Source organism: Tenrec ecaudatus, chromosome 1 (assembly GCF_050624435.1).
Source record: "Tenrec ecaudatus isolate mTenEca1 chromosome 1, mTenEca1.hap1, whole genome shotgun sequence".
Classification (NCBI taxonomy): Eukaryota; Metazoa; Chordata; class Mammalia; order Afrosoricida; family Tenrecidae; genus Tenrec; species Tenrec ecaudatus.
This window is the reverse complement of record NC_134530.1, coordinates 104,406,841-104,434,087: the sequence shown is the minus strand read 5'-3', so window position 1 is coordinate 104,434,087 and position 27,247 is coordinate 104,406,841. Positions and strand designations below refer to the sequence as shown.

General features: G+C 39.5%; 1 protein-coding gene across 1 annotated transcript in view; it reads left to right on the top strand.

Annotated features, from left to right (window-relative positions):
- SLC44A5 (solute carrier family 44 member 5) overlaps positions 1–27,247 on the top strand; it is a 115,385-nt gene that overhangs the window by 72,095 nt on the left and 16,043 nt on the right. Inside the window, exons 8-16 of the mRNA XM_075537502.1 lie at positions 2,383–2,495; positions 9,978–10,109; positions 16,322–16,421; positions 19,289–19,381; positions 19,801–19,888; positions 20,575–20,837; positions 22,055–22,149; positions 22,637–22,740; positions 24,091–24,164. Of these exons, the coding sequence (XP_075393617.1) occupies positions 2,383–2,495; positions 9,978–10,109; positions 16,322–16,421; positions 19,289–19,381; positions 19,801–19,888; positions 20,575–20,837; positions 22,055–22,149; positions 22,637–22,740; positions 24,091–24,164 (1,062 nt within the window). The remainder of the gene's footprint in view (positions 1–2,382; positions 2,496–9,977; positions 10,110–16,321; positions 16,422–19,288; positions 19,382–19,800; positions 19,889–20,574; positions 20,838–22,054; positions 22,150–22,636; positions 22,741–24,090; positions 24,165–27,247) is intronic.

Here is a 27,247-nt window from a genome sequence, read left to right as displayed (position 1 = left end):
TGACCTTGCTGGGCTGTTTCCCTTTGGACTGTGCTATTAAACAATCTTCAGCCACACTGCACATGTGCGCATCAAAGCACTTGTGAGTTTAAGCGACAGTGGCTTGAAATGAAAGGTGAAGGGTCTACAGGATGCTCTGAGGAAATTCTTTAATACAGCTTGCCATCTAGTCAAGGACAGTGATTAGTAAGTTGTTTTTAAAAGCCATCTCTACGTCAATAAACTCAACTACTGGACCAGTGTCCGTTGCTATGTTTGGCAACTTGCAAATCGTGCGAGAAGCCTCAGTTCTTTTAGAAGAGTCAGTTGAGTTTCCCATCTAAATCTATTACAACAGAATAATCCAAGGTGACCTCAATATAACTATAGGGGTAGGGATGGGGGTGGAGAAGCATCTCTAATAGCACAGCTGTACCTAGGAAGAAATGAAAACAGCAGTCAACTAGTCGTGCTCTTGATTGGATGCAAAAGCAACTTGGCCCAGGAGACTTGGAGCTTTACCGTGGCTCCAAACTGGCCAACAGAGCCCCATGAACTGACATAGCAGTCTGCAGATGCCAGGCATTACTAACTACAATTGGCAATTAGGGTGTGGGGATAATGAGCAGGAACCATGGGTTTGGGAACTTTGGAGGGCGGAGGTTTGTCTTCCTGGCTCTAAGTCTCAACTTTTAGACAGTTACCTTGCAGAAGATTTCCATTAGTAACCAGGTACATGGATCAGTGCCAATTCATCATGAGCATATTTTACACGTTATCACCTCGCAGGTAGAAGTGAGGGATCCCATAGCACTGTGGTTCCAGCATTTGTTTGCTAAACAAAAGGCCGGTGCTTTGAAGCCACTGGTCAGCGCAGAAGCAAAATGTGGCAGGCGACTTCCAGAGACAGCATTAGCACCAGCGGTGGCAGTTCCAGTCAGTCCTCTACGGCCACTGGGGGTCAGAATTGACTTGATGTCAATAGGGTTGGTTGTCTGGGGTTTTCTTTTGGGTAAGTAGGTGGGAAGCGACGAAAAGAAAAATAGTGGAAACTGGCACATAGTTCAAAAACTTTAGGCTGAACCAAAACCAAAGCCAAACCCATTGCTATGGAATCAATCCAGGCTCACACAAAGCAAAGTAGAAAGGCTCTTTAAGATTTCCAAACCTGTATATCTATTTTTTTCTTTTCATTTTTTTCAAGTGATTAAAAAATCATTTTATTGGGGGCTCATACAACTCTTATCACAATCCATCCATCCATCGTGTCAAACATGTTTGTACATTTGTTGCCATCATTTTCAAAACACTTTCTTTCTACTTGAGCCCTTGATATTAGCTCCTCATTTCCCCCCTCTATTTCCCACCCTCCCTCATGAACCTTGGTAATTTATAAATTATTATAATTTTGTCATGTCTTACACTGACCAATGTCTCTCCCTTCACCCACTTTTCTGTCGTCCATCCCCCAGGGAGGGGTTTTTATGTAGATCGTTGTCATCAGTTCCCCCTCCCCCCCCCCACCTTTCCCTTACACTCCTGGTATCGCTATGCTCAATATTGGTCCTGAGGGGTTTATCTGACCTGGATTCCCTGTGTTTCCAGCCCTTATCTGTGCCAGTGTACATGCTCTAGTCTACCCAAATTTGTAAGGTAGAAATGGAGTCATGATAGTGGGGAGAGGAAGCATTAAAGAACTAGAGGAAAGTTATATGTTTCATTGGGCTGTACTGCACCCTGACTGACTCGTCTCCTCCCCGTGACCCTTCTGTAAGGGGATGTCCAATTGCCTATAGATGGGCTTGGGTCTACACTCTGCACTCCTACCAGGTCTCCTACACCCTCTTCTCCATAAGTGACCTAAAAAATCCTGTATATTTTTATTAGATCACAGATCCTCATTTTGCTCCTGTGTTTTTTTCCTTGAACAATAATTGATATTAGATTTAGCTTTACCTTGAGCTACAGCAAGGCACTCTGGTAGCGTAGTGGGTCATGAGCAGGGCTGCTAACTGCAAGGTCAGTCATTCTAAACCACCACCTGCTCCTCAGAAGAAAGCTGAGGCTCTCTGCTCCCATTAAGCTCTATCGTCTCAGCAACGCACAGGGACAGCGATTCCCTGTTCAATAGGGTTGTTGTGAGTCAGAGTTGATCCCATGGCAGTGAGCGAGTGAGGCACACAGCAGTGCTTCCTGCAATATAAAGTCTCTAGGTTTTATTTTTTAACCTAAAAGTTGAATTAGAAACCACAGTTGCATACTTTTTAAAGTTAGAAATTTTTTGTAGTCAAGTGAAAATAATTTGAGAATCAGTCTGAATGGGGAAAAAAGTGGTCTCTGGATGTTTTTGCTGTGGTATCTGCAGCATGTCTGACCTGTCTTTCTCGTGGGCTTTCCCTCCAGAGGCCTGCTCATCGCCATGCTCCTCAGCTGGATGTTCCTAATACTTCTGAGGTACACAGCTGGACTTCTCTTCTGGATCTCCATGTTAGGTGTGCTTGGAATTATAGGATATGGTAGGTATTAACTCGCTTCAAATGGTCTAATATTGGAACAGTCTTCTTTACTTTGTGTTGCCATTAACAGTTATCTCAAAGCATTTGTTTGTGACTCATTTAATTATTCTTTACCAAAAAATGTTACCTTGAGGTCATTTAATTTTGGGTATACTGTCTCTATACTATTCACTACATTTTCTTGAAAAGCATTCTATAAGAATGTTCCACTCTTTCTCCTATAAGCCTCTGGTCTCATTGTTAGGCGTCATTAAGTTGGTTCCATATTATGGCTCATGGGTATTCAGAAGGGAGGACAAAAGCTTTTAAAGTAATGAAAAATATTCCAGGCATCTTTTCCCCCTCATTTTTAATTTCCGTTAATTGTTCTGTATAAGCAAGGCAACAGCTGCATAGTTACACAAATGTGAATCACATTTCTCTTTCAATCCAGGTAGTACAGTTTAATCTAGCACTGTTGGAGCTTTCAATAATTGGTCAGTACTCCACAAGAAGGCACTGCCCTCCAGGGGCAAGTTTTCTGAATTGTGATTAGTATGTGGAGAGTTACTTCATTTCAATATTGACATTTGACCGTTAACTTTTCCCCAAAAGCAATACTTGTAAGTACTGAAAGAAGGAATTAAAATATCTCCCCTGGAACTCGTTGTCATGGTGTTGACCTACTCATGGCCACTCCATGTAGATCAGAGTAGAACTGTGCTCTGTAGAGTGTTTCATAGCTAATGATTTTGGAAGTATGTTATCAAGCCTTCTCCCAAGGCACCTCTGAGTGGACTTAAACCGTCAACCTCTGGATTAGCAGCCAAGAATGGTAACCATTTGCACCAATTAGGGACTTCCTCCTATGGAAATATAGCACTTATGAAAGTTTACTTTCTGTGGTTATCCTGGGTTCTAAGCCCAGGTACATAACTTAAAACAGGTAAATGTGGGAAAGTCCCTTAGGGATTGTAAAGCCCCATTTCCTGCTCAGCTACATCAGCTCAGTAATGGTAGCCCAGCTCAGAAAGTAGTGAGATCAGTCAAGTGGGATACTGCATATAAACCTCTTACATCCATTTTTGGAACTCAGAAAGTACTCAATTCTATTCTCTGTGCTCTCATATTCATCCATAATGAGTTTCTAACGAATAACTTAGGCACTCCATATCTGTTGTTGCTATGCGGCGCCCCCTAGTCTTCCTCGGGTTTCGCCCTGGAATACAGCCAGGTAACAGATCAGATATGGCTCAATCTAATGGTGAAACACGAACACTGCAATCCTTTCATCAGAAACCCCAAAAGAAAGCTTTCTGTTTACAAGCCTTCTTTGGGGGTTCTTGCTTTGGTCAGAGGTCTTGCTCCTTGCTATTGGAGAGTCCTGAGCACGTGATTCAATCATTCTTCTGTTTGTCCACAGAAGGGAAGGACAAGGAGGTCTGTTATTGACCTCACCAACATATGTTTCAAGAGGAATATGAAATTGAGAAGCCGTGATAAGATAAAAGGGGGAAAGATGGTAAATGTATTAAAAGTGCAAGTAAAATAACCAATTTTAGTTCCCTATGTGATGAATCTAATCTGCTTGGTAAAGATTTTTTGTCTTGGAAACCCTAAGGAGTAGTTCTATTTTGTCCCATAGGGTTGCTGTGAGTCAGAATCAGGGATTTATATTTATATTTACTCTCCAGTTGGTGAACCCAGCAACTAATAATATGGCAAATGAGTTTGGTAATATTTGTGTGAGGGGAGAACTGTGCAACTGAACCGGCTGCACATAACTGATCTCTGCTACTCTTTGGGGTAACTTTGACTTTCTGCATATCATAGGCATTAGGAAATCAGTGATTTCCTACTGAGAGCAGCCCATGCATTAGGGTAAGAACAAGGCAAACATGAAAAATCCGGGTTGTATGTATGTGTTGTTAGGAGCCCAAGTAGAGCAGTGGGCCAATTCTCATTAAGAGATACACAGGAGAGGCCGTGTAACAGTGCGGCTAGGAACCCGGCCTTACAGAATGAATAAAGGTTCCATCCCAGATTCATCACCTACTGACCGTGTGGTCCTCCGGAAGCACCAAGTCCCTCTAAACTATAGTTGTCACATGCAGACAGTAGGTGTCTATGAGCTTTAAACAAAACTCACAGGGCAAAAGATTGAGCCCAAGAATGAGCTCAATTATAACAATTGTGAAGGAGGAGCAGGACTGGGCAGCGTTTTGTTCTGTTGTGCATGAGTTGGAACCAACTTGATGGCAACTAAAAACAACAACAAGGGCAGAAGAAGAAAAAACAAATTGTAAAACACTGCTGAGACTTCTACATCGATTTATTTATGGGAACTCAATTGTCTGAACACAATGGCACTAAGAATCATATTGCACTACATTGTAATTCTCTGATGAGTTTGCAGGAAATGAAGGAAATATCTGCAAAAGAAAAGATCTGTTAAGTGTATGATCTTATATCCAAGTGGAAGGGCCCGAAAGCACATGTAGAGTGCAAAGTTGCCGATACCATTGGTGGAATGAGTCGACTTAGGCCTGAGCCCGCAGCAGAGTCCGAGATCAGATCTGACACTCCTAGAGTGAACCTGAGGCCCTGGAAAATGCTTAAGGTGGCCCCAGTGTGGTAATATTTTGGTTACTAACTAAATAAATGTAAATCTACCCAAGATCAAACAAAAAAGATCAAACCCACATAGATTAAGTTGATTTTGACTCACAGTGACCCTGTAAAGGGTTTTCAAAACTATTGAAGAACAGACAACCTGATATTTCTCTCAGGCAGTGGCTGCTGAGTTTGAACTGCTAGCCTTTCAGTTAGGGAGCCTAATGCATAATTCACAGTGCCACTGGGGCGCTTTCTGGATCAATGCACCCTCCTCCAAGGTTATTAAGTTTCTACAGATTAAAATAAACAAATTATGGATCACAATCAAGGACTACTAAAGATGCAAAGCAATTGTCAGGCATAAAAATCAACAAAAACTATACGGGTCAAATTGAAGAAATTCAGATATAAAGTTTAGGTATAGAACACAAAAAATCATATATAAAATACTTAAAACACTTTTAAATTAAAAATTGAGTCAAAGATATATAGAGATAAATGAAGTAGAACTTCTTAAATAAAGTATACGATTGTGGGGATTCAAAATAGAAATAACTTACTCAGAACAATAGGATTGATGAACTGAAATATGAATCTGAAATTATTATCCAAAACATAATAGAATGTCACAGGAGAGAGAAATATGATAATGTGGTAAAGAGAGAAAGATTAGTTTAAGACGTCTAACCTACGAATCAACTGTATTTGAAAGTTAATTGGCTGAGAAAAGCATGAATCAATAGACACAGGAAGCTCTCATTGTGGCAGCAAGTGTAAGGAAAGTGTTGCCCTTTTCTAAACTCAGTGGGTGTCTCCTGAGCAACTAGTTTCAGGCAGCATCATATGTAGCTTCTTGCTATGCAATAGTAAACACACAAATAAAGGCTCTTGTTCTCTTAATGCTTAGCGTCTAAATGATATGTTAGAAGGTGATAGTTGACAGGGGGGAAATAGAACAGGAAAGGGAAGATGGGGAGTACCTTGGAAGACAATGTTGGAAAGTCGTGTATTAATCCAGTAAACCTGTTGGAGGGAGCGCTGAAGGAGGCAATGGAGTTAGCGAGTGGAGATGGGGACAGGAGTGAGGGACCCCGAGGAACAGAGTGGTGGAATAATTTGCCAAGTATTAATAGCTAGTCAGTAAAACTCTGTAATTCCTACTTTATTGGCCTTGGGTTACACTTTGGGCTGCTAATCAGTCACAAGGTCAGCAGTTCAAAATTACCTGACACTCCCAGAGTAAGAGGAAGCTTTCTACTCCCATAATGATTTAGTCTCCAGAATCCGTAGAGGCAGTTCTACACTGGCCTATGAAGTTGCTGTGAGTCGGAATCGACTCAATGGATGTGAGTGGGCTTGATTCAAAGCCCTCGTTGTATATTATCCTGCTAGTGATTTGAGGGCACTGGTGATACAAATGCTTAAATAACTTGACTCTCCAAACACCAAACTCACTGTCAATGCTGACTCATTGCAGCCCCCGGGGTTTCTGAGACTGTGACTGTTCTAGGCTTTCTCCCTCCCAGCTGCTGGCGGTTTTCAACTGCTGACCGTGTGGATCTCAGCTAAAGGCATAACCCACATTGGTAGTCCAAACCACACACAAGAACTTCCCAAAGGTAACCGCCTTGGAAAGGATATGCAACAGTTTCACTCTGCACACATGGGGTCACTGTTGAGTCATAATTGACTTGATAGCAACTGACAATAGAGGTAGAATGGGCAAATGGCAAGAGGACATTTCACAGAAAAGTAAATAGAAATTACAAATATGCACAGGAAAAGGTGCTCAGTCTCATCAGTTAGCTGAAAAATGAAAATCAGAACCACAATGTAATGTCATATGATGCCTTTATACTGGCAAACAATAACATCTCGCTGATACTAATCATGGGTAAAGTGAAGCTCTGTAAGAATTCCTATACGTGCTTCTGAGCCAGTGCACTAGAAAACATCCCTGAAGAAGGATGCTTCAAATATATCAAATTCTCCACTGTATGGTCCAATAATTCCCCTCTTAAATGTAAATCTTCAAGAAATTTTTGCATAGATGAGCCCTAGGACATGTACAAGAATATTCCTAGCAACATTGCTCATAATAGAAAAACACTGTAACAATTTATGTATTCATCCATTGAATTTATGCATACTCAACTTGTGCTTTAAGTCCATGGTAGCTCAGTGGGTTAAAAGTTGGGTTACTTATCACAAGGCGGGTGGTGCAAACACACCGGCCACTCTACTGCAAACCCAGGAGATTGGCTCTTCCTGTACAGATTCACAGCCTCAGAAGCCTTGTAGCTCAGTCCTAGCCTGTGCCGCAGGACCACTGTGCGTCAAAATCAGCTGGTGCCGTTGGCTTAGAGAGGTCACGACGCTAAAGGACAGAGGAAAAGCCACTGTTCTTACGGAGCTTATGCTGCGGGGGGCCGAGGGAAGGAAGGCAGATCATAAACAAAATAAGCAAGTAAAATAGACAGCATGCCAATTGATGATAACCACTAAAAAGAAAAATTAAAGGATAGGGATCAGGAATATGAAAGGAAAAGAATTTTCAAATTTAAGTAGATGTCAAGAATGACTCCACTGAGAAGGTGATATTTAAGCAAAGATTGGAAGTCGTTAAGAATGTAAGCTATATAGCTTTCTGAGACAAGAGGATTGCAGATGTAAGTGACAGTACTTGCAGAGAGGTAGCAGAATGCCTGCCACATACAAGGAACAGCAAGGATGCCACTTTGTCTGCATCTGAGAAAGTGAGTTCAGAAAGAAGGTCAAAAAGGACACAGGTGAGGAGGCCTGGTGGCTTATAGACCTTACAGACCGTTACAAAGATGTGCCTTGAGATGAGGAGCTATTGAGGAACTTTAAGCAGAAGTATGAGATGGTGTACTCAGACCTGAATAGCTAATCTCGTATCATTAGCAGTCTGACGATCAATCTCATTCAGCTAAGTGAAAGCAGAAAGATTTGGTAGGAAGCTATAACGAGGGAGGGGACAAGAAGTTGCAGAATCGTCATGCCAGTGAAATGCCATAGAACAGGCAACTATTTTAAACAGTGACTCTGTGTCACAATGTGGAAGAATCTCGAACAAAATACTGAGTGAGAAAAACAAGTGACAGAAAACTACCTACAGAAGGAGTCTTCTGTAAAACAATTAAGACTACATATGGTATTTGTGTTATTATGAATATAAAAAATGAGCAAAACTAAATACTTTCTTCTAATTTTCTTCTAAAACACTTAAAGTAAGGAAATGATAGAAAATTCAGAATTGTTGTACATTAGTAGAGGCAAAGAGGGGGTATGATCGGAAAAACCTCAGAGGCAAAATCAGCAGTGCATTCATGTGACCTTTTTTACTATCTGCTTCATAATCTACAAGTCTTAGTGATGTAATGGCGTTTGTGCTGGTCTGCTAACCACAAGGACAGCAGTTCGAAACCACCAGCTGATGTACGTGAGAAAGATGAGACTCTCTTATCCTGTAAAGATATATACTTTTTGAAATTCATTAGGAAAGTGCTACCCTAATCTATAGTGTCACTATGAGTCAGAAGTTACTTGATGACAGTGAGTGTCATAGCCTACACCTTAATTACAGATAATTGTATATGTATCAAATATTCCACAGGACACATCTTAAATATTTTTAGAAATGCACCCAGGCAATCATGTCTGAAAAAAGCTTTCTCTTACATGCCTAAGCTAAATAAAACAAATGTCCTTTCCAATCCTCCTCACCTTCCCACCTTCTATCTCCACACCTCTGTGAGTGTGCAGTTAGCGATTTTCAAAGCAGCTCTCTTAGATATTGCTGGGACCCTTCTCACACACCTAATCCTAACCCATCGCTCAGGAAGGTAAGGTGATCTCTCAACTCCGTGTCTTTTCTCATCCCATCCTCTGCCCTGAAAAAATCGTTTTAAAGTCTGAAGTGAAGCGTCTCCTGGAAAGTACAGCCAGTCTCTATGTGCTCGGCCTGGGCGCAAGCATTAAGAAAGTACTTTTAGATAATCCGATGAAAACTTGATTTTTACCATTGGAAGTTTTTCAAAAGGACTTGTGTTAACTGAGCAGATCATTTAAATTTATTTTTAAGAAGTTATATACTACTGTGATTCAAATTTCAAAATATATAAACTTTTTACAATGAAAACGTCCTGCTTATCCTTTTGCTCTGGAACACCAAACCTCCTTTAATGAAAGTAAAAATTCAATGTTTCTTGTGCATTCTTCCAGAATAGCTATGTGTACTCAAACAAATGCACACACAGACACACACACATGTTCCCTTTACGTACTCTTATATGCATAGTAGCACACTTTTCAGACCATTTTATACCTTACTTTTTCAATTAAAGATATTGATCACTCATTATCACTAGATTTCCTTCTCTTTTATGGGAATATAGTGTTCTAGTTAACAAATTATTTATAGACCATAGCTTATTTAACCAGTTCTATGGTTACGTATTGGGCTGTTAACTGCAAGGTCAGCAGTTTGAAGCCACCAACCACACTTTGGGAGAGGAGGCTTTTGATTCCTGTAAAGAGAGGTCCAGTATCAGAAACTCTCAGGGGCAGTTCTTCCCTGGATTGTTGTCAGGAATCAGCATCAATTTGATGGCGGTGAGTTCAGGTTTTGTTTTGTTCTGTTTGCTTACCATTAAGGTTGTTTCTAATTATAAAAGGACATGCAAAGGCAGCTGTTACCACAGTCATCTATATGCTGAATACATAGTTATTATGTAAATATGAATTCTGCCTGTAAAAAAAAAAAAGACCATGCTGACCAATTTTATGAAGATGAGTGTTACAGGTGCATCACTTTTGTTCAGATAATAGCATTTTGCATAAATTTCTCTTCTTTCTTTTTTCAAGGAATATGGCATTGTTACCGACAGTACGATAAACTTCAAGGACAACCAACTTCGGAATTAACTATATATGACATCGGGATTCAGACTGATCTCAGCATCTACTTTGAATTGAAACAAACATGGTTCACATTTAGTGAGTGGCTTTTAAAAAAGAACAGTGTTGAAACTATAGTAACGAGACTGCTGTGCGTGTGTTTAAAGGAAAGTTGGATAATCTGTTTAATGCCTTTAACATTGCTGCCATTAAAGCGAAATGTGGCTATCGTCCCTACTAGGTATCAGAAATAGAAAAGTCACTGAGGGGAATTTATTACCTAATCTAAGAAAATACCACTTTGCAGTAATCTCCAAATATGTGTCTTCGATTTAAAATATTTTTTGTGAATTATTATAATGATAAGCCCAATACATCGGAAAGATTCTTAAAAGGAAATATATACTTGATTTTCAAATTTGTTATTTAAATGGAAAAAAACAATAGAAGCAAAAAATTGTTTCAGAGCAAAGACTTTTAAACTCTTTTTTATTATAGGAATTGGAACTAATTAGGAAGCAACTAAAACTTACATCATTTAAAAATTTTTATTGTGAACTAGGTGAAGATTTACAGAGCAGATTTTTAATTTCAATTTTAATTGAAATTTTAATCCAGTATTTCATAAACATTTTGTTTTAATCCATTGACGATGATGTACCTCTTATCTTCCTCATTTTGTTTCCTGTTTCCACTCATCATCCTTCTCCAACCCTTCTGAACTTGGTCCTTGGGAAAATACTCCTCTTTTGATTTCAAGTGGTAGATCTCAGGCATGCCCACTTGCTCGATGTCATTATCCCCTGTAAACTTGGGTTTTGTGTAGATAAAAATTGAGCTGTTTGTGTGAATTTGCTTCTAGACTAAAGAACTCTTGGGATTCAACCATTCCTCAATTTCCATCCCCCTTTACACAAAGGCAGTGCCTCCCCAGCACTGGTTTCCCCCTCGCTGAGGGTGTCTTTGGAAAGGTTTTCTCTCTGCTCCTATCTGAAAAGTGCAAGACACTGCCAGATTAAAAAACGTTCCATCTTGAAGATCTGCTCCCTGCCTCGCTTCCTCTGCGATTTAAACTCTGCTTCAGCCCTTGAGGAATTGCTTCCACTTCCTGGTTCTGTGGCTCCTCGTGCATTCTGAAGAGATCCCGGATCTCCAATGGCCACTTTGATGCCTGGTCTGAATGCTGAGTGTCCAGGCTACATGGGACAGACAGGAGCACTCTCTTCTCTCTGGGTGGGTCTGGAGGCAGGAGCCAACTAGGAGACATCAGGTTCCCTGCCTACTCTGCCACTCCATGGCTGATGTGTGACACTGGGCAAGTCCTGTCCCACCCCTGGGCATCAGTTTCTGCCTTAATAAATTGAGAGGTTTGGATTATAAAAAATAAAAAAAAGAAAGAACTCTTGGGAGCTCCACCAGTCTTGAACTGATTACATAATCAGATTGTGTAATAATCTAGGCTTCTATAATAAGCCTAGTCTTTTTATCATTATTCATTTGTTTCACATTCTTCTCTCACTGAATTTACGACCTTCTACTGTGACCTTTTTTAGCACACCTGGAGTGGCCGTCGGACATCATCTAATTTTCTTGGTTTTGGAAGCCGATGTTTCTGTAGTCCCTTAGTCTATTGGACTAATTGTTTAAGTACACTTTTCTCAATTTACTTTTTAATTTTGAAAGTTTCATTGACATATAATTTGCATGCGATACAATTAAATGGCTTAAACATATTAAAATTGGGTTCTACAACCATCAAAACAATCATTTTTAGAATATTTTCCTCTTTCCTGTCGTCATTGTTAGCTCTCCATTTCTCCCGACCTCCCGACCTCCCCTGTCATAATCTGAAGAAACCATATATTACTGTATCAGTAGATTTACATATGCTGGATTTCAGATAAAGAAAAATACACAAAAAATAAAATAACTAAATAAAACAGAAAACCCTCAATCAAAAAGAAAGTGGAAAATAATTAAAACTAGAACAAACTTAAAATGTGTCAAAAGGGAGGAAAAATGACAAGATCTTCCATTTTAACCTAACTTCATCTTCATCAGTCCACTTTCCCATGCACTCCATGTGCTAGGAGGCTATTCACATGCCTGATCAATGGTCAGCGGAGATTAACTGGAGGCTTATTACGCATGTGGACCCTGCAAATGGATTTGGGGTTTTTGCCATAACCCATAGCCTTCTGCAAACAGGGTCAATTCCTTCCTCTAATCTTGGGTTTGATTCTTTCCAATCCTTGGATCACACCGGTTGGTGTGCTTCTTGGACATCCCACTAAGCAAACTGGCTTTTACCTTAATCACACCTGTAGGCAGATTAAAAGAGTTGAAATCTTCCCTTGATTTAAAGCTCAAGTGCCCTAGAGTGAGAAGAAGCTATTACCCCAACATCATACTTTGGAAATCATTGCACCGGATCCACATATCTTGCGTTACATTGCAGCTGTAGGGCACTATATATCTGTAATGTTCATCCTTAGTTTCTTCTTTTTTCCGTATTTGTGAATGAGCTTTATTGATTGCATGTTCGTCTAAAATTCTGAACTATACACGTCTAAAATTCTGAACTATACATGTATACTTTCCTTTCCTCAATCATATGTTCAATTCTGTGTTGTTGTTAGGTTATAATTACTTATTTGAGCCTGTCACACCCATAATGATCCTATGTACAAGAGAACAAAACACTCCCTGAACTCGGTGGTGCAGCCATGGTGTCAATCCATCTCAGTGAGGCCCTTCCTCTCCTTTGCTGCCTCTCCACTTGCCCAAGCAGGATGTCCTTCTCTGTGGACTGGTTCTCCTTATAATATGCCCAAAGTATGTAAGATGAAAAAGTCTTACCATCCTTGCCTCTGCGAAGCACTCTGGCCTTAGTTCTTCCAGTACAGGTTGGTGTGTCGTTTTAGCAGGTCAGAATTTTTCAATATGCCCACATCGCAATTCAAATGCATCAATTCTTTCATATTCGAGGTCCAGCTTTCACATGCCTATGAGACAGTGGAAAATACCATGCCTTGGGTCAGGTGCACCTTACTCCTTAAAGTAAGATCCTAGCTTTTCAACACTTTAAAGAAGACTCTGCAGGAGATTTACCTGATGCAACCACTGTTTCCACAAGCATTGACTGTGGACCAATGACAACTTCAATGAAGGATTTTGCTTTCTTTACCTTGAGTTGTAATCCATACTAAAGGTTGCAATCATTGATCTTCATAGGCATATGCTTCAAGTCATCCTCACTTCCAGCAAGCAATGTGATATCATCTGTATATCACAAGTTGTTAATAAGCCTTCCTCTAATCTTGATGCCACATTATTTTTCATATAATACAGCTTCTATAATTATTATCTCAACATACAGATTGAATAAGTAGGATGAGAAGATGAAACCCTGAGGCACAACTTCATTGATATTAAACCATGTACTATTTCCTTGTTCTGTACAAGTTCAAGTACACGATCTACATGAACACATGAAGTGTTATGGAATATCCATTCTTCTCAAGATCATCCATAGTTTTCTATAATCCACACACTTGAATGCCATTGCATAGTCAAGAAAATGCAAGTATACCTCTTTCTGATATTCTCTGCTTTCATCCAAAAGCCATCTGACATCAGCAATGATATCCCTTGTCCAACATCCTTTTTAAAGTATGGGCTGAACCTCTGGCAGCTCACTGTCAGTGTACTGCTACAAAATTGTCCCATAATCTACAGCAAATTGTTATTGCATATTATATTAATGATATTGTTCTATAATTTCAGCATTCGATTTGGTTATCTTTCTTTGCAATGGATATAAATATAGATCTTCCAGTCAGTTTGATAAAAATGTCTTCACATAGATGGGTATTTCCAGTGGGTCATCAGCTTGTTGAAACATTTAAATTGGTATTCCATCAATTTCTGGAGCCTTGATGATGGCTAATGCTTTCCGTGCAGCTTGAACCTCATCCTTCATCACGATTGATTCCTGCTTATATGCTCTATTTTATGGAATGTTGACTAGTTCTTTTTGGCACAGAGACTGTGTATTATTTCCATATTCTTTTGTTATTTCCTGCATCATTCAGTATTTTTCCCATAGAATCTTTCAATATTATAACTTGAGGCTTGAATTTTTTCTTAGGTTTTGTTCAGTTTAAGATATGCTGAGTGTATTCTTCCATTTTGGTTATCTAATTCTAGGTTTTTACATATTCCATTACAATATTTGGCTTTGGCTTTTTGAGCTGCCCTTTGAAGTTTTCTGGTCCACTCTTATCTCATCATTTTTCCATGTGCCAGGAACTCTATGGTTAAGAACAAGTTTCAGAGTCTTTCTAACATCCATTGATCTTTTCTTTCTTTCCTATCTTTTTGATGACCTTTTGCTTTCTTCATGAATGATGTTCTGATGTCATCCCATAGTTTATTTTTAGCATTCAATGTAGCAAACCTGTGCTTGAAAAATTCTCCAAGTTCAAGTAGAATGCACTCAAGGTCATATTTTGTCTCTCGTGGACTTTTGACATTTTTTCTTCAGCTTCAACCTCCTGGTCCATTGCTGGTCAATCCCTGCCTGGATTTAGCTGCTCATATTGAACTTCTCCAGCATCTATTCCCACATATGTAATCAATTTGACTTCTGTGTTGTCCATCTTGAAAAATCCGTGTGTATAGTTGCCTTTTGTGTTGTTAAATATGGTGTTTTCTATGAACCAATCACTGGATTTGCAAAATTCTATCATGTAATCTCCATCTTCATTACTCTCACCAAGTCCACATTTTCCAACTGCTGTTCCTTCCTCTTTGTTTCCAACTTTTACATTCCAATCACCACTAATTATCAATGCATCTTGATTGCATATTTGAGCAATATTTTACTGAAGACTGGTAGAATTCTTCAGTTTCTTTATCATTAGCTTTTGGGGTTGGTTCAAAAACTTGAATGACAGTTGTATTGATTGGATTTACTTGTACGGGGATAGACATTATCCTATCACAGACAGCATGTCCTTCAAGATAGACCTTGAAATGTCCTTTTTGACAATAAATGCAATGTTATTTCTGTTGATTATATCACTCCCAGCATAGTAAACCATATGATTTTCTCATTCAAAATGGCCGATACCAGTCCATTTCAACTAATACCTTGCATATATCTCTTTATGTTTTCCATTTTATTTCTGATGACTCCAATTTTCTTAGATTCTTATTTTCTACTCTCAAGTTCCAATTTTTAGTACATTTTTTCAGCAGGTTATTTTTTTTCATGGTGAGTCATACCCCATCAGCAAATGAAGGTTCCAAAGACTTTACTCCACCCCCATGGTCATGGTCAACTCAACTTTGAGAAGGCAGCTCTTCCTCAGTCATATTTTGAGTGCCTTTTGACCTGAGGGGCTCATCTTCTGGCACTATCTCTGACAATGTTTTTGCTTCTATTCATTTAATCTTCAATTTTTCACAATGTTTCAATGTTATCCATAAGGTTTTCAATGGCTGATTCCTCTAAATTGGACAGCATAGTCCTTCTTTGTTGTCCATTCTTAGTCTGGAAGCTTTGCTGAAACCTGCTTAATTTTGGTGACTCTGGTGGCATTTGAAACACCACTTATGTAACTTCCAGCATCACAGCAACACCTGAGCTACCTCTGTGATTTTTAAGGACTATATCTGTCAGTCATAATGCAACCACATTAAATCAAACAAGTGGTGATAGGGGAAATGAGAGTACTGAAAATAGAACCAACAGAACACAATTAAAGAAAAGGTTGACATTGTGATAAGTGTAACTAATGTTATTGAACAATTAAAAGCTTAATAAAATAATGTGTTTTTTTAAATAATATAAATGGTCTCATCCAGTCAGTTAAAGGGCTTAAGAGCAAAACCTGAAGTTTCCTGGGCAGAAAGAATTCTGCTTCCACACTAACATAAATAGCCTATCAGCATTTCCAGCCTACCTTTTAGTTTATTTATTTTACTTGCCAGCCCACCATCATGTAAGTCAATCCTTGAAGAAATCTCATACTCTTTCCATGGAGGAGAGAACGCTGTTCACGTCACTAACTCCAACTATAGTTAAAGGTTTTCGTATATATTCTTGGCATTTCATGGAGATTTTAAACGCGAATTTCCAAGAAAGGCATTTTCAGAAAGGCAGCAGCACTTTGCCAATTATGAAACAGTCAGTACTGAAAGAGATAATGATAACGATTACTCTTATTTTACTAAGAAAGTCTCCTTTGGGGATTGATTTGTAGCATACACCTGATTTTGTTGTTCCTTTGTTTGTTTCTTTAAAGTGATAATCCTCTGCATCATTGAAGCATTTATCACCATCATGCTGATCTTCCTCAGGAATCGAATCCGGTTCGCAATTGCCCTGCTGAAGGAAGGGAGCAAGTAAGACAGACTTTTGACATAGAATCTCAAAGAATGTATATCCACCAGCTCACTCATTGTCTATTGCACAGATACCCCAATGTTGTCTCCTTAAGAGCACTTGTTAACGATACTGTTTCCCCTCACAATGACTTGCTCAAATTTTGGACTCTACCAATTATTAATAGGTCACAGAGACAAGCCCTTAAGCTCAATTATTAAAGTGTAAGTTAAGGGTAAAACCCATCTAGTCTACTAATGTTTGTGTATGTGTGAACATTAAATATAGCTTAAGAGAATAATGTATGTGTCAATAATTGAACGAATACTATATAAAAGTTAATTATGGATTAGATCATGTTCATACTTGGTCATATACTGATATCAGTGTTCAACGTCACTTATTAAACATTCAATCACCATCATTTTATAAAGCTAATTGTGTACTATTACCATTTCTATATGAAATTTGCTTAGGGCAATTGATTCTGGTGGTAACAAACTATACATTTTCTTTTAATAGCTCATAATTCAGAATCATTTAATTCACAGGGCCATTTTCATTTTTTTAAAATTGCTGTAAAATGAACACATTAAATTTTTCATGAAATTCACGCTGAGAGATAATAGCATACACAACTTCCAAACTATTCCAAAAGGTTACTTGAGGATAATAGTTTAAATTTCTGAATAATGCATGGGAGAAACAAGGACAGCATTGCTCTAAAGTCAATAGACCACTCACTCTATTCAGTGATGGAGGCTAAATTGTTCATGACAAGGACCAACTCATTTTTAACAGTTTTTAAGGTTTATTTTAATAAAATTACCATTGATCACAATAATAGTGCCACCTAAGGCATTGATTTAAAGAGTTTACTAGCAATTTGTCAAATCAAACTCTCCTTCCCCAATGACTGAAGCCCTGCCATTAGCCACTGAAAACTACTGATTTACTGGGTTTATTCTTATATGGTATGATGCTGAGCAATTCTCAGTAACTTGGTCCACTTGTTTTCCTTTAACAGTGTGTGTATGCGTACAAAGCTAAATTAATTAATAAATTAAAAGATATATTCTAATGCTTAATCTTTCTATAGGAATCAGGATTCTAATACTCCACCTGGGGGACAGTGTCATGGTACTTGGGGGAGAGTGGAGGTATCTGCTGAAACAGATGCCTCCATTTTTCCTGGAACATGGGCTATCACACAAAAGGTTTTAACTGCCAGGGAGGTGCTGGCTTTGTTTTGTTTTGTTTCTGATAAAGCTAAAGAGGTTAAAGGTCGGCCAAAGACATTTGGGATCCTGTGCCTTAGATGATACTATCATAGCTATAACTGGTTGGTATTTTGCTCAAAGGGAGGGGTGGAAATACTGCAATAAATGGGTGTAAGAATACAAGGTAAACATCTAGGGAGGTATAATAAATTCATCTAAAAGCAATAGATGGACAAAAAGGAAAGATGGCCACAAATGCAAAAGGAATCTAAGATATATCAAAAGTAGGATAAACTGGGAGCGATGCTAGTTTCGTCGTATCTCTCAGTGGTCGATCACACAGCGCTGTGCTTAATTCATTGTCATACACGTAAAAGGACTTTGAAATGTGTCAGTTGAGAACAGGGAACTCAGATGATGAACATTTCATAGATCATCTTCTATGAGCAAATATCAAAGAAATTGTCCTGGAAAAGAAAAGAATACAGGATCATTTGAAGGGTAGCCACGTGGAAAATGTGATAAAATAGTCATTTATTCCTTAGATGGCTTTGGCTATGAGTTAAAGGGAGGCAGACAGAAAGCCATTCCAATAATTTGATTGTTAAGAACATAGGATAAAGTGGGCCGTGTAAAAATAAGTCCTATCAGTCAACGTAGTCACCAGCGGCCCCCTCACCAACCTACTCAGTCAATTGATTTTGACTTATCGGGTGATAAATGGGCAATTTTGTTTTAGGACATGGTTGAACTGCTTGGTAGGACTTCCAAGACTTTAAGTCTCTGAGGAATCAGACTGCATGAGCTCTCTCCTGAGGAACACTGGTAGTTCAAACCACTGACCTATCAGCTAGCACTCCACCGGGCTCCTCACCAGATGCTGGTGACCACATGTCAAAGAGAGTACAGAATGGATTTCGGAACCGATAATTTTCAATGTCTTTTCCAATTCTACTGTTGTTTACATGAAAGAGGAGCCCTGGTGGTGTAGTGGTTAAACGTGGGGCTGGTGACTGCACAGACTGCAGTTTGAAAGCACCAGCCATTCTGCAGGAGAAAGACGAGGCTTTCTACTTCGACAGAGAGTCACAATCTAGGGAATTTGCAGGGGCCGCTCTGCTCTGTCCCGTAGGCTCACATGAATCAGCATCAACAAAACAACAGTGAGCTGAGTGGGTATGAGGCAACGAATCTAAATCAGCAGTTCTCCACTTGTGGGTCGTGACCCCTTTGGGGGTCAAATGACCCTTTCACAGGGGTCGCCCGATTCATAATAGTAACAGAATTACAGTTATGAAGTAGCAACAAAAATAATTTTATGGTTGGGAGTCACCACAACATGAGGAACTGTGGGTCATGGCAATAGGAAGGTTGAGAATCACTGATCTAAACAAATGGCAAAAAAAGTCTCATGACAGAAATAGCCAAAGAGGAGAGTTTGGAAAAATTGTGATAGAAATTATCCATGAGCATTAGAAGAATAATAAATAATAATAAAAATATTAATGTGCCAGAATGATTGGAGGTAGGGGGGAACTCAATGGTTGTTAACATTGTTTTTAGAACAAATTCAGTTCAAGGTTTACTTTCAGTTGTAACAGAAACAATTCCATTTGGAAAACTATAATTCTGAATCATTTTGAATTCAACTCTTTGTTTTATTTCAGAGCTGTTGGCTGCATCCCCAGTACATTAATTTACCCGGTTTTGACTTTCACTCTGATCTCAATCTGCATTTCCTACTGGGCTGTGACAGCAGTGTATCCTTTGGTAATTAGGTGCTTTCCACCTCAGTCCACATTCTTATAGAGCCAGGAATTGATGTCCACACTTGTATTTTTTCCCTATCTTTGGGATGACTGAAAACATCTTAAAGAGGTAACCTCGTTTTTAATTTTTTTAATTTGCCAAGTTCTAAAAAAGTACCAGTTTACTGAGTGGATTTTTTTCTCAAACAGTCATATGGTTGATTTTGTTTTGTGTTCATATTGGTATTTTTCCTTGACCATAACATAATGCCTAAATATTTTATTGTGTTTAATGGGCTATTAGTATAGTGGGTCCATACTATTCTGTACCTGAAAAAAATGGACTTTTGAATTTTCTGCAATCTTCTGTTGTCTGTTCATTTGTTCTCAAGCTAAAGGTAAATAATTTATCCTTAATCAAATTCATTCAGGTTTTTGGCTACATCAGGGGTACCTATATATAAAGTCATGACTCCTGGGGGCCAATGTATACATGAAAATAAAACCTGTGACCCTCAGGTAAGTAAGAGAATTCTCTCCCTCTTCCATTCCACTCTGGAACGCGACTACATTCGAACTTGCAGTCATTGTAGGACTCCCGAAACAGAGATTCTGTGCCCTGATGGTCATCCTTGATCAGAAGGAAATGGGTAGTTAGGTGGCACCAGGAAAGCACTAACGCAGCAGACATAAAGGCGAGAAAGCACTACGATCATTTCCTTAGATCTTATCGCCCTGTCACATATCCAAGAACCATGCCTGGTGAACGCTGTAAATGTGAAATTATGTAGTGGGTACCGAATGTGTTTATAATGAAAAATAAACTATTATATAGAACTCCTTAAAGAATTGTAGACATAAGTCTCCTTTAAAGAATTGTATTAAATTACATGATCGAAAATAGAGATATAATAGCAACCAAGTTTCTGCTGACTTAGAGCGACCTATGGGAGAAGGTAGACATGCCCCAGTTTGTTTCTGAGGCTGGAACTCTTTATTAGAGCAGAAAGCCTCATCTTTCTCCCTCAGAATGGCTAGTGGTTTACAACTGCTGGCCTCGTGCATAACTACTACACTTCTAGGGCTCTTGGTGAAAAGCTAGGACACGTATTTTGGGGGAACAAGATACGAGAAGATGCTATTTTGTAGTGGCCTCTAATATTGTATTCTCTGTGTGTTTTGTTGTTTTATTTTCCTGAGTACAGACTTTTAATACCACTGACATTCCCAAAACGTGCCCGGGTGCTATGTGTAACTTTGCTTTCTATGGTGGAAAGAGCCTGCTTCATCAGTACATCACCGTCTTTCAGATATACAATCTCTTTGCCTTTCTCTGGCTTATAAACTTTGTCCTTGCATTGGGTCAGTGTACCCTGGCTGGTGCCTTCGCTACTTATTACTGGGCCACAAAAAAACCCGAGGACATACCACCACTTCCGCTCTTTTCTGCATTTGGACGGGCCATACGGTAAGCTCCATGGGGAACCCTCCACCGCCCTTCCCTGCTGCGTTTCCTGTGCCTGTAATACAACGGCCTCATAAATCCCACAGGTCCTTGAAGAGGAGAGGGGTAAAGATCTGACCATACTAAAGACGAAACGTTCATTTGACTGTCTTCCCTGTCCCTTACCTCCTTGATGGTGCAAAGCCACGGGTAGCATTTGTCCTGGTGAAAAGCAGGACACATCTGCATGGTTTAAAATCCTCTCTTGGATCTTATCAAATTTAAATACAAGAGGGCAAAAAGCTCTTTGCTGGGATCATTTTCAGTACCCTCCCGGTTATTGAGAGATATAGCATCTGGGGACTTAAAACTTGAAAGTAAACAAGCAGTCATCTAGCCCAGAAGCAACAAAGCCCACATGGAAGCAGCACACCAACATGTGTGATCACGAAGGGCCAAGGGGACCAGGTTTCAAGCATCAAAGGCGACGGGGGTGGGGGAGTGGGAGGGGAAGAAATCACATCATCGTGAATGAGGGGAGTGCGTGATGGGGAACCAATGTCCATCTGTAGACAACTGGACATCCCTTTCAGAGGAGTAGTGGGGAGGAGATGAGTCACTCAGGGTTCAGTGTAGCAATAATGAAACTCACAACCTTCCTCTAGTTCTTAAACACTTCCTCCCCGCCAACTGTCATGATCCCAATTCTACCTTGCAAACCTGGTTAGACTAGAGAATGCACAGCGGTTCAGATGGGATCTGGAAACACAGGGAATCTAAGACAGATGAACCCCTCAGGACCAAGGGTGAGAGTGGCAATATATCAGAAGGGAAGTGGGGGTAGAAAGGGGGAACTGATCTCGAGGATCTACATATGTCCTCCTCTCTGGGGGATGGGCAACGGGAAAGTGGGTGAAGGGAGTTGCTGGGCAGTGTAAGATAAGATCAAATAAAAATTTATAAATTATTAAGGGTTCATGAGTGAGGGGGGAGAAGGGAGGGGAGAGGGAGGGAAAAAAGGAAAATGAACTGATTCCAGGAACCCAAGCAGAGGCGAATTTTGAGAATGATGAGGGCAACGAATGTTTAAGTGTGCTTTACACAAGTGATGTAGATATGGATTGTGATAAGAGTTGTATGAGCCCCAATAAATTATTTTTTAAAAAGGAAAAATAAAGCAAAACAACAACCAAAGAATAGTAGAGATGGTCTAACCTTCACCCTGTGTTCTCTTTGCCCAGATATCACACGGGTTCCCTGGCATTTGGATCTTTACTTCTTGCATCAATTCAAATGTTTAGAGTTGTCCTTGAATATGTGGACCGCCGTGCTAGAAGTAAGGTTCCAGAATTTCTCATATTTTCTAACTTCTGTGTGAGAGCAGACTGGAGCACCAGGTGGGAAAATGCCGGATGGCTAGAGCATGAACTACAGCAGGGTTCTGCTGAAGGCTAAGCCAACTGTCCTTGCTGAGGAAGTACGATAGCAAGGGGAGGGAGAACAGCACTGAGTGGAAGAGAATAAAATAGAGTAGGAGCTGCTATTTATTGAAATATGGGAGTCAAGAGGAGCACCTTTGAAAGAAGATTCAGAACTGTATTTTGGGCCCTGTAATGTTGGGAAGCTTGGTGGACCTGGGCTAGCGCTCTGAGACAGTTGCGCTTGAAATGTAGATATATGTAGGTGCCAATGACATGAACCTTCATAACTGACACAGTTTACAAACACAGGAACTGGACTGAGAGTGTCCCTTAAAATGTTATTATTTTTTAACTCATAGGACTAAGTTGCAATTACTAATAGATTCAAATATCTCCTAATAGCTGCCCAGAACAATTTCGCTAAATTCCTACAATGCTGCCTGAGATGCTGTTTCTGGTGTTTGGAAAAAATAGTCAAGTTTTTCAACAAAAATGCCTATATCATGGTAAGTTTTTCTGTTGTTTTTAGTTTTACTAAAACTTCTTGCAAATCAGACCCCATGTAACTTTGCTAAACCTTAAGGCAATTAGACATCATGTGATTATAATTTTGAGGTATGCGTTCCAGTTAAGAGAATCAATCATAACTCTTTCATTTTTCCATCAATATGTTTCTGGAGAGGGACCATGCTTATGTTAGAAATTTAACATTTTTAAATGTTCTGCAATGAACATTATTTTAGACTATATTCCACTCTGGGAAAATATTTTTCTAATGCTAGGGCTTATGTGTTGTTCAGAAGCAGTCTGATCCTTTTTTATGAATCTTGTGCTAAAAAGCATAGGAATTGACAATTGTAGACTGGATATTTCACATGAGAATATGAAGGCTTCTACCTAGACATTTTTATTAGTAAAGGATCCAGAAATGTCATTCTTCTAAAATTTAGTATCTGTGGTCTCTGGGACACTTGTTCATTGTCACAGGAAAGGTATTCAGCCAAGAAATTCAAATAGTCATTAATTTACCTCCCGAGAGAGTACTTTATTGAGCACTTGTAATCTGTCAAGAATCACTGTTGTTGTGGGTTCGGTGTTGAGTGGTTCAAACCCCCCAGCTACCTTACTGGGGTGAACTGAGGCTATCTGCTCTGGGAAAGATTCGTAAGACACCCTCCACAGGGTCACTATAAACGGGAGTCCACTTGATGGAAGTGTGCTGGGTTTGGGGGCTTGTTTTGATTATGTAATCAGTACACCGAGTATAATGGAAAACATTGTACTTCCTAAGAGTGATTTTTAACCTGGCAACTAAAGCATACAACCCAGTCACCAAGAAACCCTAACTAAGACGTCCAAAGACATACCTATTGCCTGGGATTTGAGGAAAATCCCTGCCACCTAGGCTGTTTAATTCCCATGGGGCTAATGGCCAGCTTGCTTCTACACAAGGAGCTCTGCTTGTGTCGTGGAGGATGCATGGAGCCCCTAACCTCAGTGGCAGCAGCTTCCACGCACCAGCGAATGAGGTAGGGGGGCGGGGGTGAGATGACGCTTTCTGCCCCTGCAGAGACTGGCAGACTCAGACACACAGAGGGGCAGATCTCTGCCCGCAGAGTCACTGTGAGTCAGAAGTGGCTGGCTGGCTGATAGAACATCTAAGGCATGTCGCGTTGTCCACCACCTTCAGAGCCCCAGATGCACAGGACTGCCGCAGTCTCAAGATGTAGACAGGCAAAGGGTAACTGTGTAAATGGCAGATGACCAATTGGATTGTTTTCCTCTAATTTGAATTGTCCTTTAGCCACGTTAAAGTATATCACTGGACCAAGAATAATGTTAACTCTTTTCTTCAGATTGCAATATATGGCAAAAATTTTTGCAAGTCAGCAAAAGATGCTTTTAATCTCCTGATGAGAAATGTTGTAAGGTAAGTGAACAGGTTTACCACTGCAATGCAGAATGTGTTACACCTTGAGCATTATGGACTTCACATGTTTTATAAGTATCAGTGGCCTTATTAGAGATGAATATTATCTTTCAACATGTCAACTGCTAAATAGACATAACAAAAAAGCCATTGAAGTATAAAATTCAGTGACAATTACATTCACCATATTGTTTACACATTGCCATTATCCATTTCCCAAATGGATATGCCTTTCCTCCTCCGTCTGCGGCACTTGGTAACCACTAATAAGCTTTGCCTTGATGTGTTTGTCTGTTACAGAGATTTTAAATAAGTAGGATCATACACTATTTGACCATTTGTATGTGACATTTCACAAAGCATTCGGCTTTCCCGCTCACCCTTCTCTGGGCATGAATCTGCACTGCATTTCTCTTTCTGGCTGGATACTACTCTATTGTTTGCATATGTCACGCTTGATGTGTTCCTTCGTTTTGTTACCACTTGGATTGTCTCCACTTTTGGGCTATTTGGCAATAATGCTGCAGTGAAGAGTCTCCATCTATCATGGCAGGCATAAATACATGCTCTCAAGTGGTTAAGGTTTTTGGCAGGAGGAGAGTTTCTGGGTCCTCCGATGATTCTGCTTACCATTTTGAGTAACTGCCTTACTTTACCACATTGTCTACACTCTGAGAGCCCTACCTGCATGAGAATAGCGATTTCTCTACAACTGCTCCCAAACTATCACTCTCCATCCTGGTGATAGGACAATAGCATTTCATTGTGATTTGACTTGCGTTTCCCTGATGACGGATATGGCAAATATGCTCATGGCTTTGTAGGCCATTTGAAGCTCTTCTTTCTGGCTGTCTTTATTAAGTTACAGAAGGTTGTATAAAGTCCACATATCAACAGAGAGTTGTCAATTATTTTTCCCACTCACTAGGTTATCATATTGTCAGAGAGTTTTTTAATGTAAACAATTTTATCATTTTTATGCAGTCCAATTTTTTTGTTGTTACTCGAGGTTTTAGTGTCATGTCTAAGAATCTAAAACAAAGTTTGGAAGCTTTTTTTGGGGGGGGTGGTGGTGACTGTTAGTGCCATTGAATCTGCTTCGACACATTTCAACCCTATATCCAAATGAAGCCACCCTCAAAATCATTTCTCCCTTTGTCCCTCCTGAAAATATTCCTAAAACGTGTGAGATGAAGTCTTGCTAACCTCACTTTTAAGAATTCTGCCTATAGACCTTCCAAGACGTATTTGTTCCTTCATCCAGCCATCCATGCCAGCTTCACTGATCTTCACCAGCACCTCAAGTCCAAAGGTCGATCCTTGTTGGTCTTCCCAATTGCCCAGCTTTTTCATGCCTATGAAGCAACTGAAAATACCAGGACTTGGGTCAAGCACACTCTAGTCCCCAAATTGACATATTTTCTTTTAAAGAGTTCTTTTGCAGAAGATTTACCCAATGAAATACATCACTTGATTTTCTGACTGCTGCATCTATGACGGTTAATTGTGGAGATAAATAAAATGGAATCTTTGTCATAGTCAATAATTTCTCCAATTATCATGATGTTGCTCACTGGACCAGTTGTGAGGACTCTTGTTTTCTTTGCATTGAGCTGCAATTCATACTGAAGGCTTGAGTCTTTGATTTTAATCAGTAAGTGTTTAAAGTCCTCTTCACTTCAAGCAAACAAGGTCGTGTCATCTATTTTTCAGGCTGTTAATAAGACTTCTCCCAATCCTGATGCCACGTTGTTCTTTATATAATAGAGTAGAGCTTCTAGGATTATATACACAGCAAACAACTGAATAAGTATGGATAAAAAGTTACAACCCTGGTGCACATCTGTTCTGCTTTTAGACCACACAGTTGCCCCTTGCTCTGTCATAATGACTCCCCCTTGTTCTATGTGCAAATCCCTCATCAACACCACTAAGTGTTTTGGTGTTCCCATTCATGGCAGTGTTAACCACAATCTGTCTGACCCACATAGTCAAATGCCTTAGCATACTCAATAAAATACACGTAAACTTGTTCCTGTTATTCTCTGCTTTTAGCCAATCCATCTGAAGTCAACAGTGATATCCCCTATCCTATGTCCTTTCCTTAATCAAGCTTGAATGCTTTACTCCTGTTTTTTTTAATATATATATTTTTATTTTTAATAATACATGTAACATTCACTTTTATTTAATGGTCTACACATTATAAATAAATACTGCCATCTCCATTTCCAAGATGTCAATATTCAGTTAAGGAAAATGAAATAATTTATCAATCTTTTGGTCATTAGTGGTGATTGAGTTGATCATTGATTCTTATAGTTAAGTCTTTGACCCATTTTTAATTAGTTCCTGTACAGGTAACCCAAAATTTATGAGCTATTCAAGTTACTGTGAGACACACTTATAACAACATTATGACCTAAGCCGCACTTATGAAACTATAGTCTGTCATTAATCACGTCTACTATGTACAGATCTTACAGCACATGATTCGCAGATGTCATCATTCTCACATGTCATGTTTACAACCCCAAAGACAAATAAAGATGATGTTTATAAAGATACTGACAATAAAAGGCACTCAATAATAATGAAAACTTTTTTAAAAGGTGAATTAGACTTAAATCAGGACCAACTTATGATGGGCTAGACCTGGTAAGAGAGCCCCATCATAAATTGGAGACTACCTTTATCTTTCATATAGTTGATGAATTGGTCCAATTTCATTTTTCTCTGGGAGATTCAGTTGTCTCAGACCATTTGTTGACGATACTATTCTTTCCCCACTGAATGGATCTGGCTCCCTTATTTTAAATCAATTAGCCAGATATGTCTGGGATTATCTGTGGTCTCTCAGTTCTATTCCATTGGTCTATGTTTTTATATGAATGTTACACTTTATTGATCATTGCAGCTTTGTAATAGTATGCTTAAATACTGGAAAATGGGTTGACTCCCTGGTAAGTCCTATTTTAACCTTACTTTAGCTGTCCTCAGGCTCTTGCTATTCCATGTTACTGGATGCCAGAATGCTGATTTTCACTCATAGCCACCTATAGAGCAGAGTAGGAGCCCCATGG